The following is a 19549-nucleotide window of genomic DNA, read 5'->3' on the forward strand; positions in this document are numbered from 1 at the left end:
AGCTTCTCCCTTCCAACTATTAGTTTACAAGAATTACAGTTCCTCTTTCTTTTCTTAACACTTTCAGTGTTATGCTAGTGTGTTAAAACATCTTAATTCAACACAAACTAAGGACCTATTCCTGTAAATGGCACATGCTTAACTTTACCACGAGTAGTTAGTTACATTGAAATAAATAATATTCATGGTAGTAGAATTAGGATGTGCATAAGTGTCAGCAGGATTGGGGCCTAAGAAAACAGGATTTCTTCCTCTTCCCCTTAGATATTTTGCTTCCCCCGCCCCCCAACATATTTTAGTAACTCTGTTTTCTCAAAAATAACTAAAAATAAAATAGTTGTATTGGCCATTACATTTGTGAAGCATATCACTTTTTGTTGCCAGTCCTGAACTGTTATGTTATTGTGACCTAAACAATGGAAATGCAACAATATTACAGTGAGAGATTAGAGCATTTTTGTAACACAGGTTTGACTAAACTCTGTCTTTCTCTGCAGTGCTTAATAAAAGATTGTGCATTGTTCTCCTGAGAGAACTCCATAATCCAATTGTCTTTTTTAATTTGTTTTGTTTTTTTTGTCTTAGTTGACCAAGCAAAGCAATAAGGTAACTGTCTCCGAGTCAGTGTATTCATCTAATGCTACAGTGTTTGCTCCAGCAAGAATTAGCTGTCTTGCTCAGACACCTCAAATTTCAGATCTCTCAGGTATGACTTTTATCATCGATTTACTAATTTATAGTCTTAATTGTTGATTGCATGGCATGATAGTCAGCCTGTTAATAGAAATGGTAGAGATTTGTATAGCTCTTTAATTACCGAGAGCTAACTGACTGAAATTGAAAATTTATTTGTTGGCTGTTGAGATGAGTCAGTACAAAAGTGTCTCCTTCACTCTGCCTCACTTCCTTGCCTTGAGAAGAACCTGCCATCCATTCTGGTCAGAACAGCAATCTGAGTGCTCAAAAGCTAAAATGAATGCTTCTTCCCATGAATAATCTGAATGGTATTTGAAAATAAAGACTTTGCCCTTACTCATGCAAATAATAATAATTTTGTTGACTTCAACAGGCTACTAGCTTGAATACAATTTGCAAGATGAAGCTATTAGTAGGAATATATTAGTTGTAATTTCAAAAATTGAGTTTAAAGTAACACTTCTGATGTTGGCAACATAGGAGCGCAGAGTAAAGATGAAAGTTTATGATGGTGGGTTAGCCAGTCTAGGATTTTAGCCAGTGCTGACCCAGAATAAAATCCAACCATTGGAAACACTCAATTTTGAGGCAACAATCACAATACTTCTACTTGGACAGTCCCTTCCATTGTTCGCTTAAGCTTTGCTTTGAATTATGTGGATAGAAAGCTGGAGAAATCAGTAGAGAACACTGAAAGCCTCAGAAGGCAAGATAATCACTTTGTCATTATTACCTTAGTGCCTAGGAGTCCTACTTATGGGACTCCATTGTACCAGGCACTGTGAAAACACAGACTGAAAAGACAGTCCTTACCCAAAGAGTTTACAATCTAAGTATAAGACAAGAAACATCTGATGGATACAGACAGGTGGGGGAGTAGAAAGAAACAATGAGACAATGTTGGTGAGTGTAATAGGTAGTGGTACCAGTGGCCTAACTGTTTTTTTTTTTTTAGGCATCCTGGCTAAGAGTTTTAAGACGGTAGCTTTGCACATCTTTATGGGAGCTCCTCCCAAGCATGAGTGGCAGCATGGGAGAAAGCACAAAAGTTCTTGTTTGAAACTTTTTAACAAGTGGATTACAGAAGCTGACATTATGGGCTGATTGGATGTAGGAATCAATATGGTTGGAAAATAACTGCTTGGAAAACTGTCCCCAGAGAATAGTTATCAGTGGTTCACAGTCATGCTGGAGGGACATAACAAGTGGGGCCCCGCAGGAATCAGTTCTGCGTCCGGTTCTGTTCAATATCTTCATCAATGATTTAGATAATGGCATAGAGAGTACACTTATAAAGTTTGCAGACAATACCAAGCTGGGAGGGGTTGCAAATGCTTTGGAGGATAGGATTAAAAATCAAAATGATCTGGACAAACTGAAGAAATGGTCTGAAGTAAATAGGATGAAATTCAATAAGGACAAATGCAAAATACTCCACTTAGGAAGGAACAATCAGTTGTACCCATGCAAAATGGGAAATGACTGCCTAGGAAGGAGAACTGCAGAAAGGGATCTGGGGGTCATAGTGGATCACAAGGTAAATATGAGTCAACAGTGTAACACTGTTGCAAAAAAAGCTAACATCATTCTGGGACCTATTAGCAGGAGTGTTATAAGCAAGACATGAGAAATAATTATTCTGTTCTACTCCACGCTTGATTAGAGCTCAACTGTAGTATTGTGTCCAATTCTGGGTGCCACATTTCAGGAAAGATGTGGACAAATTGGAGAAAGTCCAGAGAAGAGCAACAAAAATGATTAAAGGTCTAGAAAATATGACCTACATATGAGGGAACATTGAAAAAATTCCATTTGTTTCGTCTGGAAAAGAGAAGACTGAGAGTCTTTTATGTACTTGAAAACTAACAGTTTTCAAGTACATAAAAGGTTGTTACAAGGAGGAGGAAGAAAAAATCTTCTTAACCTCTAAGGATAGGATGAGAAGCAATGGGCTTTAATTGCAGCAAGGGAGGTTTAGATTGGACATTAGGAAAAACTCTCTGGGTCAGGGTGGTTAAGCACTGGAATAAATTGCCTAGAGAGGTTGTGGAATCTCCATCATTGGAGATTTTTAAGATCAGGTTGGACAAACACCTGCCAGGGATGGTCTAGATAATACTTAGTCCTGCCATGAGTGCAGGGGACTGGACTAGATGACCTCTTGAGGCCCCTTCCAGTTCTATAATTTTATGTCAATAGTAAATGAGAGATGATAGGTAGGAGGAAGTGTAGACGGTGAAGGGCCTTGACAGTGAAGACAAGCAGTTCATGCCTGCAGTGGAGAAGGAGGTGCCAGTGGAGGGATAAGTTGGTCAAAGCGACCAGTTAGGAGAATGATCTTTGTGGCAGCATTCTAAATGGGTATGACTGGGGCAAGATTGCATTTCTCAAGGACAGAGAGAAGAATGTTGCAGTAATTGAGTCATGAGATAAGAGCTTGGATGAAAATTTTAGCTGGATGGATGGATGGATAGGAAAAACCTTATTTTAAGAGAGATTACACAGAAAAAATCTGAATGATTTAGACGTAGCCTGGATGTGAGGACCTAGAGAGAAGTCCAAGTCACAGATGATAACCAGGCCTAAAGGACAGGTGGAATGATGGTGTTGTCCATAGCAATCAAGAAAGTGCGAGAGGATGGTTGGGGGTGGGGGTGAGATGATTAAGAACTCTGTTTTAGCCATGTTGAGTTTCAGCTGACTGTTAGACATCCATGAGGAGATGTTGGAGAGAGAGCCTGAGATTTTAGTTTGGATAGAAGGAGGCAGGTGTGGATTAGAGAGGTTGAGCTGTGAGTCATTAACATCAAGATGATAGCTGAATTCATGTTGGCAGATGAGATGACCCAGAGATAAAGGAGAATAGAAGGGGACTAAGGACAGGACCCTGTGGGACTCCAATGGAAAGTTGGAAGGGAGGATGAGGCAGATCCTCTAAAGGACACAGTGAAAGAGTGATTAGAGAGGTAAGAGGAGAAGATGGAGTCATGGAAGCCAAATGAGGAAAATGTTTTAAGAACAACATGGCTGGCTATCTTGAAGGCTACTGACCAGGAGCGGATTTACCATGAAACAAACTGTTAAGTGGCATGGGGTCCCAACAACAGAGGGGCCCCCAAAATGCAGGACAAATATCTGACAACCTGCCCCTGAGTCCCGGCCAGCAACGCAGCAGGGCTCAGGCAGGCAGACTGCCTGCATGCTGTGGCTGGTGGCCCCACGCTGCTCCTGGAAGTGCTGGTACATATCTGCGCACCCCTGGTAGGGGGGAGGAGGCGGCGGTGGCGGCTCCGTGCGCTGCCCCAGCCCAGGCAGAGCTCAGAGATCCACTGCCCTCCTTCCCCCAAGCGGCACACAAAGACGTGCCAGCCGCAGGCCTAAGGCAGCTCCCTGCCCGCTCTGAGTCTCTCCCTCCACGCTGCTTCCCGGAAGCAGCCAGCATGTCCCTGTGGCCCTTGGGGTGTGTGTGTGTGTGTGTGTGTGTGTGTGTGTGTGTGTGTCCGCGTGCTGCCCCCACCCCGAATGCCGACTCCAGAGCAGCTGGGAACTGTGGCCAATGGGAGCTGCGGAGGTGGTGCCTGTGGTTAAGAGCCGCTGCCAGAGGGGTGTGTGTGCCAGTTGCTTTGGGAGCCGCGCCACCTGAGGTAAGCGCTGCCCCCCTGCCCCAGCCCAGAGCCTGCACTGAAACTTTCTGCCAGAGCCTGCACCCCTCGCCCCTCCTACCAGCCCAGAGCCCACACCCAGCACCCAAACTTCCTCCCAGTGCCCACCCCCTTGCTTCTCCTTCTGCACCCCAATGCCCTGCCCCAATGAGGAGGAGGATGAAGAAAAAAAGAATGAAAAACGTCCGGGGGGGGGGAGAGGAGAGAGAATGTTATTTTTCTTGGCTGGGCCCCGAAAATTAAGCTGTGGACAGGGTTCCACTCATTCTAAATCTGCCACTGCTACTGACAGGCCAAGGAGAATGAGGATGGAATGCTAGTTCTAAGATTTGGCTAAGAAGAGGCCATTAGAGACTTTGAGAGAGGTTTCAGTGGAGTGCAAGGAGCAAAAACCAAATTTGAAGAGGTCTTGGGATGGAAGAGCTCCAGACAGCAATTGTACAGACAGCAGATTCAATGAGTTTAGAGGTGAATGGGGGAAGGGAGATGGGGCAGTAGTTGGAGAGAAAAATGGAGCAAAGGGTGGGAGAGACTAAAGCATGTTTGTATTGTGAGAGGTTAAGGAGAAGAGTAAGGAAGGAGATGAGTGGGGGTAAGGGCTACCAGAAGATGGGATAGGGTGGGGTTACTCATGGAAGTGGAAAGAGTGGGGGAGGTGAGCAGGCAAAAACCTACATCTGTTACAGAGGAGAAGGTGGAGAGAGCTGTAGGAGGGGAAAGGGTAAGTCAGTGTCATGTGTATTTAATTTTCTCTTGGAAGAAATTGGTGAGATCCTGTATGGGGCAAGAAGTAGAGGGAGGAGGAGAAGGTTTGAGGAGTGAGTCAAAGATGACAAAAAGGCAGCTAGGATTGTGGGTGTGGGATTCAATTAAATTGGATAAGTACAGCTGTTTACTTAGGATGATGGCAGAACTGAAGGAGGAGAGAACGAATTTACAGTGGAGGAAGTCAGCCTAGTCATTGGGATTTTCACCTGAGATGCTCCACAGTGCAAAAGTAGGATTGGAGGAAGAGGATGTTGGGGGGCGGAGTGACCCGAGCCAGGGCTGGGGGTTGGCAGGCAGAACTTGTGATTGGAAAGAGTGGCAAAAGAGTCAAAGGTAGAGGAGAGGCTATATTTTTGAATGTTTTGTCTTATATGAAGGATGATGTGCGTTTGCGGAGGGAGACGTGCAAGTGCAGTCTCACCCCCTGCCCCTGGGAAAACAAATCAAAGTACAGTAGAATCTCAGCGTTCTGAACATCTCGGGAATGGAGGCTGTTTGTAACTCTGAAATGTTTGCAACTCTGAACAAAACGCTATGGTTGTTTCAAAAGCTTACATGTGAACATTGACTTAATACAGCTTTAAAACTTTACTATGCAGAAGAAAAATGCCGCTTTCCCTTTATTTTTTTTAGTAGTTTACGTTTAACACAGTACTGTACTGTATTTGCTTTTGTGTGTGTGTGTGTCTCTGCTGCTGCCAGATTGTGTACTTCCAGTTCCAAATGAGGTGGGTGGTTAACTGGTCAGTTCGTAACTCTGGTGTTTGTAACTCTGAGTTTCTACTGTACTGCCCCTTTTTTGTTGTTTTTGAAAGTCTTTTAGCTTTTGGTCCCTGTCTCTTTGAGTCTATGCTGCTTAAGTAACAAATCACTAGCAACGTGATTTCCACAAGCAGTGGGATCAGTTCATTAATGTTTAGCAGTTTTTCAGATGCACCTTAGATTTCTCTTTTTGAGACGTGCTTTTACAATATTGAGGCTGCTAGGCTGAGCAAAGTGACTAGGGTTTTTCTTTGAGTCCCTAAATTAGTAAACTCTCTTATCTAACAAATAATTCCAGCACATACTGGCTCCCAGTTGAGTGGGCCTTAGTGAGATTTGTTGCCAGTTGTTTTTAGCTGAGATTCATTTCCTGACAATGTCCAAGGAGACAACTCCTGGACAAAGGTCTCCCAGACTTGCCACTTTGTTCCGCTTGTGGTTCTTGGCATTCCCTCTGGTCCTAATAAATCACCCTTTGATCTGGATATGAATCTTGTTGTTTGCACCTATTCTCAGACTTTCACAATCAACTTATCTGCTGTCAATGATACACATGCCCATTTCTTTGTCATGTGAGGTCTGATAACTTATCTTGTAACATCAACCACATGACAAGGCCCTTCATTTCATGACTGATGGTAAATTTTTCCTAAATTTCTTGATGAAGAAATGTTTGGTTCTACAAGTCCATAATTTGTAGTTACTGATTGCAGTGCATACTAGTACATCATATTCATGATGTCAGACCTGCTTTTAAAAATCTTAACCAAATTCTTCCCTGTTCTGTTGACCTCCAACTTTGCAGTAATTCACTTAAAATTGTGAAATTTTAGCATATAGAGCTTTGATTCCTTCCAAAGAACTCTGTGTGTTACAGTTGTTTGCCGAGGGTCCAGACAAAATGCTGCTGCCATTCTGAATAATGGATTCATGGTCATTTTGGCCTTGTCTTCTCTGGGATTGAAAGGAACACATTCTAAAACTTGGTGTAGGCAGAGCAGTGTAGTCTTTAACCTGTGCTAAGCTGGCTGAGACAGTATTGGGCCCATACTTTCAGTTGGTGTCTCCTCTGGATCCAGCAGGAGTATGAGTGAGTGCGAAGGCTGCCTGCAGTGAAAGCACCATATGCCCTTGCCTTCTGTCCCCACCAGCTAGGGTCTGGTCTGGATCCAGCAGGCGTATTAGTGAGTGGGGAAATGCTTCAAGAAGGGTAATTTTTTCTATGAAAGAAAGCACATAAAAATGGGAAGGTTCTTGTAAAAGCATTCTGTAGGTATCCATTGCTCCTTTTTTTTAAAAAGTGGATTCTGTCATATTTTATGCTTCAAAAATAATTCCTTATAAAGATCTCAACTTGGTGCCTGTTTCTGTCTATTTGCAGACTCAGTAAGGCTGCTTAAACTTCAAGCGCTGCGCGGCAGCGGCGCGCGCGCAGCGCTTTGCGCGGCTAAGTGTAGTCAGCAAGCAGCCAGCTGAGAGGCTCCCAGCGCTGCGCCTCTCTCCTCTCCCTGGGGGGTGGGGAGGAGGCGGGGGCGCTGCGGCTCCCGCAGCTGGGCACTACACTGGCGGGCGCGCGGCGCGCAATTTGCAGCGCGCTGCAGGTGTGTGTCACACTCTGCTGCAGCGCTGCAAATTTGTAAGTGTAGCCAAGCCCTAAGTGTCTTTGTAAAAATGACGTTTGCAACTGTAAAGGATATAAACAAAAGTTAAATTCTAAATATTACACCTTTCATTACCCTCTTTGTTTAGTGGGAATCTTTCTTGCCTGCTTGTCTACACTTAGGGCTTGGCTACACTTACAAATTTGCAGCGCTGCAGCAGGGTGTGAAAACACACCCTCTGCAGCGCTGCAAATTGCGGCGCTACAAAGTGCCAGTGTGGTCAAAGCCCCAGCGCTGGGAGCCGCGCTCCCAGCGCTGTCCGTTATTCCCCACAGGGAAGTGGAGTACGGACAGCGCTGGGAGAGTTTTCTCCCAGCGCTGGCGCTTTGACTACACTTAGCGCTTCAAAGCGCTGCCGCGGCAGCGCTTTGAAATGCAAGTGTAGCCAAAGCCTTATAGTGCTGCAGTGGTTGTAGTGGGAGAACTTCTCCCATCAGCATAGGTACTCTACCTCCCCAGTAGCTATGTCGATGGGAGAAGCCCTCCTGTCGACATAGAGCTGTCTGCACTGGGGATTACATTAATATAACTGCATTGACAAGGGATGTGGATAATTCCATACCCCTGAGCAACATAGTTATATCGACATAAGTCTGTAGTGTAGACCAAGCCTAAGTCCTGTCGGTGAAGACTCTAGCACTTCTTTTTTGACACAAAATATATGACTCCTTTGCCTTTTGTAGTAATCTGTATTCCGCTGTCTTGCTAAACTGTTATGTTCCATTCATGCCTTAACGCAGGAGATAGTGTAAGGACTGGAGCAGTGTGTGTTTGTGGTTTTTGTTTGTTTTTCCCTGTTCAGAATTTCCTGAAGGCTCTTTCTTTTGAGCTCACACGTAGTTTCCAACAATGACACATGGGAACATATTGGGGCAACCAACTACAGTTTAAATGTTTACTAATTATATATGCTTGGCCAGGGCCAGTGCAAGGAAGTTTCGTGCCTTAGGCGAAACTTCCACCTTGCACCCCCCCACCCAGCTTACCCCCCGCGTGGCAGCTAACCACGCCTGCCATCCCCACCCCCGCGGAGCCTCCCCCACCCCCCCCGCAGCTAACCCCACTTGGGGATCCCCCCACTCTGTGGCAGCTAACCCCGCCCGGGGTGCCCCTCCTCTGCGGCAGCTAACACCTCCCCTCCTCCGTGGCAGCTAATCCCTCCCGGGGAGCCCGCCCCAGCTCACCTCCGCTCCGCTGAGCACGCTGGCGCCACTCTAATTCTCCTCCCCTCCCAGGCTTGCGGCGCTGATTGGAGGAGAATTAGAGCGGGGGCTGTGTGCTCAGCAGAGGAGGCAAAGTGGAGGTGATCTGGAGCGGGGAGCAGTTCCCCTGTGCGCCCCTCCCCCGTTACTGCGGGTGGCCCTCCCCGCCTCTCCCCACCCCAGCTCACCTCCACTCCACCTCCTCGCCTGAGTGGGCTTTTAGGCGCTCTCCACCACTAGGCGCCCTAGGCAGCTGCCTAGTTCTTGGCTAGGAATGGCTTACTTTACTGTTCATCGATCAACAATAGAAACATTTCCAGGTTGCAGGAGACAAGATCCTAACCTTCCAGTGGAGGTGGTGTTGGGGGGTTTGTCTGGATTTTTTTTCCCATTGAATGTATTCTCTATTCATGCTGTAACTAGTAACTTTTTTTGATGACTTCCTAACCTCTTGATCCCTTACTTTTCCTAAACAGATGAGTACTCAAGGCCAGCAGTGATTGGGCATGCAGGAAATTTTAGATCATTCCTGGACAGTACTGCAGCCATCAAAGAAATTCTTGCATCTGTTCTAAATGCATCTGCTATTAAACCATCTTCGCTGCCAGAGAAAACGGTATTGCAGACAACTGAAGATCCAGACAGCGATATGGAACACTGGGAGGAGAGTACCGATGGTGATTCTAATGATGACAGTGACCCAGATTATACACATCACAATATTACTTCTACACAAATGGACGTTAGATTTATGAGGCATAAGGCATCTTGGGATAATACTCAGTGTAGTTCTTCTAAATCTTCACTGGATTCCTCATCATGCCCACTTTATCCTGGCAGAAGCCCCATCACTTCAACTTTAAATAGCTCATCCCGTTTGGAAATGTCTCCTCTGAAATGTGATTACTTTACCCAAGTGACATTAACTGGAGGCACTATCACATCATTGGCGAACTCTGCTATTGTGTGTTCAGAAAAAGAACTTAAAAACTCTTCAAGTTCACCAGACCAACCTTTGGCTTTTAAAGGAATCTCTCCAGATTCAACAGCTAATGAGCTGTCAGCAGCATTTAGGAATTCTGAGACTTCGGAACCCATGCCACTCACAGATGAGGGCAGCAATGCTTTCCACCCGCGTTCACAGTCAGCGCCCTCTGATCAGCAAGGTAACTTTCATTTAATCACTTCCAAACCTTTTCCCGGTAAGACTTTTTTAGTACTAGGGGATAGACCCAAATGAAACTGGTCTCACTATGGTGATATAACTGACAACGCAAACGCTGCCACTTGAGACTTGTCCACACTTGAAATGCTACAGTGTAGACCAGAGGTGGGCAAACTCCGGCCCTTGGGACCCTCCTGCCTGGCCCCTGAGCTCCTGCCCCGGGAGGCTAGCCCTTGGCCCCTCCCTTTCCGTTCCCCCTTCGCCACACCTCAGCTTGCTCTGCCGCCAGTGCAGTGCTCTGGATGTAGGGGCTGTGAGCTCCTGGGGCGGTGCAGCTGCAGAGCCGGGGCCTGACCCGGTGCTCTATGCTGCGCGGTGGTGTGGCTGGCTCCAGCCGGGCTGCACGGCTGCCTGTCCTGGTGGTCTGGGCGGTGTGGCTGGAGGGAGTTGGATAGAGGGCAGGAGAGTTCGGGTCAGGTGGTCAGGGGGTGGGGGTGTGGATGGGGTCGGTGCGGTCAGAGGGCGAGGAACAGAGGTGTTGAATGGGGGAAATCAGGAAGTGGGGGGATGGATGGGGTGGTGAGAGGCAGTCGGGCAGGTGTTCCAGGGGCAGACAGGGAACGGGGGGGTTGAATGGGGTGGCGGGGTCCCTGGGGGCTGTCAGGGGATAGGGAACGGGGGTGTTGGATGGCACAGGAGTCCCAGAGGGGCTGTCAGGGGGCAAGAAGCAGGAGGGGTCACATGGGGGTGGGGACAGGCCATGCCTGGCTGTCTGGGGAGGCACAGATTCCCCTAACTGGCCCTCCACACAATTTGGAAACTGTATGTGACCCTCAGGCCAAAATGTTTGCTGGCCCTGGTGTAGACACTGCCTATTCTGATGGGAGGGGTTCTCCTGGTGCCATAGATAATCCACCTTCCCAACAGGTGGTAGCTATATCAATGGAAGAATTCTTCCGTCAACCTAGCACTGTCTACACCATGAGTTAGGTTGGCTTAACTACACACTTGAGTGTGGCTTTTTCCCACCCTTGAGTGATGTAGCTCTGGGTCAACCTAACTTTATAGTGTAATCCAGGCCTGGGAATGGGACAGAGTAAAGATGGAGGAATAGCAAATTAAGAACAGTTGTTCTCTGGGGACAAACTAATCAGTGAGACTCTGAACACATCTAGTGGCTGTGTCTGCTATTTTCTTGTTGCTAAATGATTCTAATTTAGTATTGAATCTCTAATAGAATATAAGTCATTTAATTCTAATAATGCAGATAATGTAATTTAAGAGACTACTACCTGACTTTATTTTATCTCAGAATTTCCCTTATGCTAAAAGCAAATAAAGTAAATCTTGGCATTTTTTGCTTTAGCTAATGATTGAACGATGTGCTGGAGGGGCTGCCTGGGAGACTCTTATGATGTTTGACACCAAATTGCATGCAAGAAAGAGTAGTGATTTCCCTGACTGTGATGGGAATTAATCTCCTTTGTGGGTACTGCTATATCATAATATGCCACAATTGACTTATATCTTCTGCAGAATATATATATTTTTTGCTTTTGGAATAGACCAGATTTCACCAAAAGGCAGGTATCCTCAAAGGGATGTTATCTTCAGACTGACACCGTCCAAAAGCTCTTCATTTGTCATCCACCTCCTTCAAACGATACAAATTTTAACACTGTGCTGTATTTGCAATATACTTGTATTTTGTTCCTAAAAAAAAAAAAAAAAACCCCACACCATATTTATTCCTAAAAAAGTGCATATACTAAGTTTGCTTGTTCTGGAGCATTGCCTCTTGGAATTGTTATGATAAAGAACTTCTGTTTTATAGGAATTTATTTTCTCATCAGTTACTCCCCACTGTTCTTTGTGAGCACATAAACAGGATCAGGGAGAAGAGTTTTGCAGGAGCCCCTTGTTCTAAATACATTGCTGCTAATAAGCTTCAGTTTTTGTTTGTTTAGTCATATGAATAGTACAGTCCCAGATTGTCACCAATGGAAAATAAAGGACAAATAGTGACATTAGGGGAGATGGCATGGTCTAGTCTAGTGGACAGGGCACTGAACTAGGAGTCAGACCTGGGTCTCTTTCTGTCTCTGCCACTGGCCTCCAGTGTGTGTTTGGGCAAGTTGCTTCATGCCCGTTTCCCCTCCCATCTTTTGTCTGTATTGTCCTTTAGATAGTGAGCTGCTATTTGCAGCAAGGACTGTCTCTTTTCATGTGTTTGTTCAGTGCCTAGCACAATGGGGCCCAATCTCAGTTAAGACATCTGTCTGCTACTCTAATACAGGTAACTAAAATGGTAACTGATTTGATTTCTACTTAAAGGAGACCTGAAGTTGGAGAGAATTGGGGGTTTGTGCTCTCTTCCTCTTCTTTGTGATTAGAAAAAAGGCTTGAACTGTAAGGCTTTTTGCTTCAGAATTTGATTTTTTTCTGTTTTATCTTAGAAATCTCAGGAATGTAAAATCTTTTGTACCCTGTTTTGCTGAAGGCCAGAAACCCTCAGTGAATTGGAGCAAAGAGTCCTGTGGCACCTTATAGACTAACAGATGTATTGGAGCATGAGCTTTCGTGGGTGAATACCCACTTCGAAGTGGGTATTCACCCACGAAAGCTCATGCTCCAATACATCTGTTAGTCTATAAGGTGCCACAGGACTCTTTGCTGCTTTTACAGATCCAGACTACCCCTCTGATAATTAAATTTAAGGTGGTGGCAAGATGTCCAGATCCAGATGCTGGAGAGTGAATCCAAGACAGACTCTGTGGCTCCACCCTCAAGTACTCTAGTCTCTCTCATCTGTAAATGGCTAATGTCATGTTAATTCAAAACATGTCTTGATCCTGCAGTGAGCTCCTTAATAGGCAGACCCCATTGCAGGATCAGGGACTTTATGTCCCAAATAACTAGTTATTGTTATAGTTTCATAAACACTGGGAGCAGTTGATTAATGTGGCCTGACAATTGTGGTTTGCTCCAGTTATTCACAGTTGTTCACTGAACCAGCCACAATGTATTTGGATCCTGTCTGGAATAGACCAGGGAAGAAACAAACTACACCCATGTTTGTAACCAAGTACAGCTAGTCATGCAGGTTTGAATAGTTTAATCCTGGCCAAGTCTCCAAACTGTTGCCAGGGATTGTTATGCATTAAAGTTGCATGGAACTATCTGTCTTATTGCAAACAATGTAGGCTTTTGGCACGTCTCATGAGTCTGATGATGTTGGGTAGTGTAGTGGTCATCTGGAAAACAATTGCCAGAACGGGTTGAGGGGAGAGGGGTGCTAAAGATGAAGTCAACACTCTAAAAATGTCCTTGCCTGTGTTAATATTACTGTAGATCCTAATGCCCTCCCCTCCCCGCCCATCAGATGCTAGGGTCCTATCATTTGAGCCCTGCAAATCCATGGATCTCCATATCTGTGGATGTAGATGTGTATATATGTCGGTCATTTTTTTGCAGATTGCAGATCGGATGCGGATACAAATTTTGTATCTATGGAGGGCTCTACCTATCATGCATAGTGGAATAGGTCTTTGTCAAATTATGACGTCTGTTTTTGCAATCTCTTCCATTCTGTGTGCTGACTACAATTTTGCATTCTGTGCTGGAAAAATGTTGTCAAGACCAGTCTGTTGCGCTGCATTCTAGACTGGTGCCCAGCCCAGGAAAGATGCTTGATACCTATAATTTAAAAGCCCCCAGATCATCAATTTTGACTGTCTTGCAACTGCACCCAATCCCATGGAATAATGAACTCTCTACTCAGACATCTGACTGGGGGAAGGGGCTGGAATGTCTCAGTTTGGGCACCTGGAAAAAAAAGCATAGACTGTATTTAAGAAGGGGTGTTTCTTAGTGGAGCAGGGCCATTCACTACCACTTCCAAGAATATCTGGAGGGAGGGGGAGAGAGAGGGAGGGAAGGAGGGACTCTCTACCTAGCCTGAATGCTGAACTTACCTTTGATTCTCAGAAGGATGAGATAAGATTGATTCCTACCTGAAAGCAAGCTTTGTCCCTCTCTCAAATCCACCCCCACCATTTAAATGTTGGTGTGATTCCTGCTGCCCTGTCTCCCACTGCTAAGGAAAAAAACCAGGAAAATGAAAGCCTTGATGTTTAAATCCAGACAAACTGATTGTTAGTGGAATTTTCTTTTTAACTATGAAACTGTTTCTACTTATCCTGTGAAACTTCCTCTAAGGACCCCTCCAATAATCTCTGATTAAAAAGGGCCACACTAAGGTGCCCCCCCATGACTTCAGTACAGTTTAATTTAATATGCAAATCTCTACCTTTGCTAGGTAACTGTTTAAATGAATGGTTTTTCCTGGTCTTTGTGGTGATAAGTGTGTGGCAAGCAAAATGGCTGTTACTTCCCTTTAGGTTTAATTTTTTGCCTAGGCTACTCAGAGTAACCAGTTTCCTAATGTGACTGTCTGAAATGTCCTTTCCCAGACCCCAGAAGGGTTAGAGCAGTGATGCACAGTTCCTAGCAAGCAAACTGACAATTTTGCCCAAGTGGGTGAGGTAATTTCTTGTATTGGACCACCTTCTCTCCCTCTCCCTCTCCCGCTCTCCAATAAAAGATATTATCTCACCCACTTTCTCTCTCTAATAGCCTGGGACCCACATGGCTACAACACCGCATACAGTTTGATCTGTCACAGTTTGAAACATGTTGCTGTCAGGCCCCACCTAGCTTCCTCCTACAGACTGTGTGTGCAACCCTGCTGTTATAGCCAGCTGGCACAGTTCTCTCTTTCCACACCTTTACCTGACTAGGCAGGTGGATGTTTATCCTACTTGGTAGCTACAAAGTACGGCTAGCTCACTCATCCTGTAACGGTGCGTACAGTGATCTGTTGCACGTGTAAGTTTGAGGCTGTAAAGATGTTAAAATCTGAAAAGGAAGTACAAATTTTAGATTGTTAAGTTTAATCAAATGTTTTGGTGAAACTTGGCTGAGTTAAAACTTGAATGTGAAGGCAGACTTCTAAAGAGGAAAATACTCACTCTTACTTAGTGTGATGCTGTGTTTGGTCTTTTTGTCTTCCCCCACCTTATCCTAACTAAGCTCCTTCAGAGAGAAATGGAACCCTTTTGTAGTAAGATGGGGAGGACAGGATTACTTTATCTTCAATGTATGCAGTGTTGTTGTAGCCCTGTGGGTTCCAGATAGACAAGGTGGGTGAGTTAATATCTTTATTGGACCAACTTGTGTTGATGAGAGATAAGCTTTGGAACTTAAACAGAGTTCTTCTTCAGGTCTGTGTCACAGCTAAATACAAGATCAAACAGTTTAGCATAAGTAGTTAGCACATATTATAGTTAACACATTCTAAAGGACCATTCAAGGTGAAGTGTCCAATTATAGCCAAATAAAAATGCTTAACGTATTGAGAAATGTTCAGTGCTAATTAGTTGGAAAGGGTGATTTGCATAAACTATTCGTATGTGTTTTCAGGAGTCTCTCTCTGTTCACAGGGGCGGTTCTGTGTTTTTTGCTGCCCCAAGCACGGCAGTCAGGCAGCCTTCAGTGACGTTTCTGCGGGAGGTCTGCCAGTCCCACAGATTTGGTGGCGGTTCTGTGGGGGATCTGCTGGTTCCGTGCCTTCGGTGTACCCGCCACTGAATTGCCGCCGAAACTGTGGGACCGGTGGACCTCCCGCAGAAACACCGCCGAAGGCTGCCTGACTGCCACCCTCCGCGGCTTGCCGCCCCACGCACGCGCTTGCTGCGCTGGTGCCTGGAGCCTCCCCTGTCTGTTCATTATAGTTTATCATTTTAAGCAGAAAGTCTATGGTGGAGGTGGTCTAGTTTGAAAAAGACAGACCGTTTGCTTGTCATCTGCATGTTCTAAATCATTTTATATTGTGGTATACCCAGAATGTGCCAGATGCTATGTGAGTACATAAGAAGCCAGGCCCTGCCCCAAAGTCTTTAACTGAAACAAGTCAATACATGCAAGGTAGGGAAGAGAGAAACAATATACAAGCAAAGCGGTAAAGGTGGTGGTAAGCACAGGTCTTATTATCATATGCTCCTTTTATTTATTTTTATATATATATAGAGAGAGAGAGAGTTGTGACTGTATAAACTATCCCCTTGCCCCTCTATCTTGTCAATATTAGTTGGCTAATTTCTTGCAGTAGTGGTTCTTTGGGATTTGAATATAAAATATGTATTAGAATATGAGCCAACTCATTTTAATGAAGGCGAGGCTTTAATTTCAACAAGAATTAAGACCCATTCCAGCACATCATGTTTATGTGATTGAATGTAGGTACTGAAGAACTATAGAGAAACAAAAAGAACAGGAGTACTTGTGGCACCTTAGAGACTAACAAATTTATTTTAGCGTAAGCTTTTGTGAGCTACAGCTCACTTCTTCGGATGCATAGAATGGAACACACAAATGTATGCTCTGCTCTGTCATAAAAAGGTGCTGAATGGGATGAGATGGTGCTTTTGTCTTCCATATTCATCAAAATCACCAGTAAGCACTGTAAAAATGAAAACGGCAGCTACTACATTGTAAAACGAGAAATGCTGCATCTCTGTATATGGTGGTCCTACATATGCTATCATGCAGTAGGGATTCAGGAGACATGGAAATATACATCAAACTTTTCTGAACTTCTTGCATTCATATGAAACCAACACCCACGCTGTCTACAGCTGGCCCCTGTATGATTAGACCCCCATTGGAACATGTATTGTGCTAGTGTGAGTCTTATCTTCCAGCCAGTGGCTAACAGTTCTGAGCACCATTAACTTTCCATGTGCTTACTGTAATAACACATGAAGTTTTCCAAGGGTAGCATATGGAGTGTCCTGGCTTTGCCATGTGGCTTTTCTTAACTGCTCGGTTCCACACTCCTCTATTTGTAGTTCAATGTGGTGGTATTTTATGTGTTTGGTAGTGTACTAAATGAACAGCTTTGGGTTTTGCTTAGAATTCTGAGGCAGGTTTACAATGAAGTTATGTGTTGCAGCTTTGTTTCCCCTAAGCTTGACATACTTTGTTTCCCCTAAACTTGACATACTTTCTTCAGGTTGGCTGGATAACTTAAGTACTGTCTGTATTTTCCAAAGACAAAGGCCTCTCAAACTGTCTCTACCTTTGATAATTCTTCCCCCCTCCCACACCCGGTGACAGTTTTGGAAAACAAGGGCAAGTTTTTCTCTTGGAAAGCACTTAACACATTGTGGCAAGTGCAAAGAAACAAATAACTAATAATAATGCTTATTGTTATGCCTACAGGTGCTACTTCAGCTTTAAGCATAGGAGCTATTTCCTTGAACCGTTCCTTGCAGGATATCTTCATGCTTCCTGTAGATGTGGAGAAGGTGAGATCATTGCTGTCATGGATCTATTGCACCAATATTCTAGTACAGAATAGTCACTTATGAATAATTACACTTGATTGTTTGCTAGTCAGGCTACATAGAACTGATTCCTTCTGATCAGCTTTAGAAGAACAAATTTTAGTGATGCCAAAATTAGTCTTTTACAACCTGCTGGGTTTTTTTTCTTTTTTATTCTGTTTTAGGATGAGCATTCTTACAAATTAAAATTCAGCCCAAGCTTTTCAATATTGCCCCATCTACACACCCTCCTTTCACTCGCTCCAGGGAATGTAATACTTTAAAGATACTCCCTTTTCATTCCAAACATTTTCCAAACAACGTTTTCCCCTTTCCTAAACCTCCATTTTATCTGCATTATTTCATGCTATTCTGTGAAAGTATAGCACAGGATTTGTTTTGTGCTTGTGTTATGTGAAGGAGAAAATAACACTTCCGTATTCACTTTCTCCACATCAGTCAAGATTTTATAGACCTCTATCATATCCCCTCCTAATCATCTCTTTTCCAAGCTGAAAAGTCCCAGTTTTTTTAATCTTTCCTCATACGGAAGCTGTTCCATGCACTGAATATTTTTGTTGCCTCTATCAGTACCTTTTCCCATTTTAATATATCTTTTTAGATGGGGTGACCAGAACTGCACACAGTATTCAAGGTGTAGGCATGCCATGGATTTATATAGAGGCATTATGATATATTCTATTTTATTATCTAGCCCTTTCCTAATGGTTCCTAACATTCTGATAGCTTTTTTGACTGCTGCTGCATTTTTAGCAGATGTTTTCAGAGAACTATCCACAATGACTCCAAGAGCTCTTTCCTGATTGGTAGCAGCTAATTTAGACCCCACCATTTTGTCATCCTGTCTATCAGTGGCAAAGCCGCGAATAGAACCCAGGTCTCTTGAATTCCAATCCAGTGCTCTGTCCACTAGGCAGCACTGCCCTCTCTATACAAATTATCAGGAGTCTGTCATCTTAGAGGAAAGATCAAAGTGCTCAGTCATTATGAAAGGGAGAGGGGAGAATATAACAAATATTAAAGGGTTCAGACACCAGGGATGGTACAAGGGGTTTAACCAGAAGTAATGGGGTAAAACTAACAGGGGGGAAATAAGATGAATAACAGGAGAAAACTTCCTGACAGTTGACCTCTATTAGATGATGGAGTAGTCTCCCAGGCGAACTGTTAGAAGATTGGACAAAGCACTAATCTATGTATTGAAGGTTACAATCCTGCACTGGGAGGGAGAGGGAATAGATGACCTAATAGGTCTTCTCCACCTTTCTTCTATGATCCGGAGCTGTTTCCTAAAGGGAAGGAGCTCAGTGTATAAAAGGAAGGTGATGAAAAAGGAGTGAGAGCAGAGTTCATGTAAATGCAGCCTGATTGCTTATGTAAGTTCCTCAATATGCAAGTACCCACTTGGCAACACAAACTCTTGCAGGCACGTTCTTAACCATTGGACATGGCACTATTCTGAGATCTGCCAGTGACCTTAATATGCCCTTAAAAATTAACCCCCATTCAGCATCCATCAAACTTTCTCAGAACCACCTTGGTATCAGTATTTCCCCTCCAGGAAAAAATGGCTGTTTAATTCTCTTTCCTTTTTTAATGGTATGTCCCAAATCTTGTTGAAAGGAGTAGTGATAATCGAACAACATGTAGTTTAAGATACAGTTTCTTCAGGCACCCAAGTGAACTTCTTGAGACGTTATATGAGGGCCTGTAATGTTGAGAAAATGCCATTTTATTGGAATTGTTTAGAAATAAAATCTGTTGTTCACCTTTTTGTCCTAAAGATGGTTAAAAAGTTGAAGAAATGCCTACTGAAGTTTTCATTTTTAATTGTTCTTAAGTGATGAAAGTTTAATAGAGCTTATTACTACAGCTTTCCATTACACTGCTGTGAAGAATGTTGCACTTATAACCAGTGCCATTTTTAGAGCAGTAACTCAGTTTTTTTTAGTGGATTATTTGATATCTGCATTCACAAGTTGCAACACTAGATCCTGAGGGTATTTTTAAGCCATGAGCTTTCCTATTAGACCTTGAAGTTGCATGCAAGCAAGCAAGCAAGCAACTGCACAGTGGGAGCCAGGGGAATCTGAGTTCTGTCCCCGACTTTATCAACAATTTCCTGTGTGACCTTTTGATCTAGTCACGCAAGTTTCCATTTTCCCACCTGTAAAATGGGGTTAATTATACCTTGCAAACATTAAAGAATTAAGTCAGTGAGATAGGC

The 19549-nt window shown here is 44.1% G+C and overlaps 1 protein-coding gene and 1 long non-coding RNA gene across 9 annotated transcripts in view; one reads left to right on the top strand and one right to left on the bottom strand.

The window, feature by feature from the left end:
- RUBCNL (rubicon like autophagy enhancer) overlaps nt 1-19549 on the top strand; it is a 39490-nt gene that overhangs the window by 8925 nt on the left and 11016 nt on the right. For 7 of the 8 annotated variants that reach the window (XM_039513403.1, XM_039513412.1, XM_039513421.1 and 4 more), the window contains 3 exons: nt 586-706; nt 9228-9917; nt 17198-17283. In XM_039513403.1, the coding sequence (XP_039369337.1) occupies nt 586-706; nt 9228-9917; nt 17198-17283 (897 nt within the window). Of the gene's footprint in view, nt 1-585; nt 707-9227; nt 9918-17197; nt 17284-19549 lie in introns of those variants that run through there. The other variant, XM_039513436.1, reaches the window with a different exon arrangement.
- LOC120390668 overlaps nt 13929-19549 on the bottom strand; it is a 38078-nt gene continuing 32457 nt past the window's right edge. Inside the window, exon 3 of the long non-coding RNA XR_005591111.1 lies at nt 13929-14012. This is a non-coding gene — a long non-coding RNA (uncharacterized LOC120390668). The remainder of the gene's footprint in view (nt 14013-19549) is intronic.

This window comes from Mauremys reevesii, linkage group 1 (genome assembly GCF_016161935.1).
Source record: "Mauremys reevesii isolate NIE-2019 linkage group 1, ASM1616193v1, whole genome shotgun sequence".
In the NCBI taxonomy this organism is placed as follows: Eukaryota; Metazoa; Chordata; order Testudines; family Geoemydidae; genus Mauremys; species Mauremys reevesii.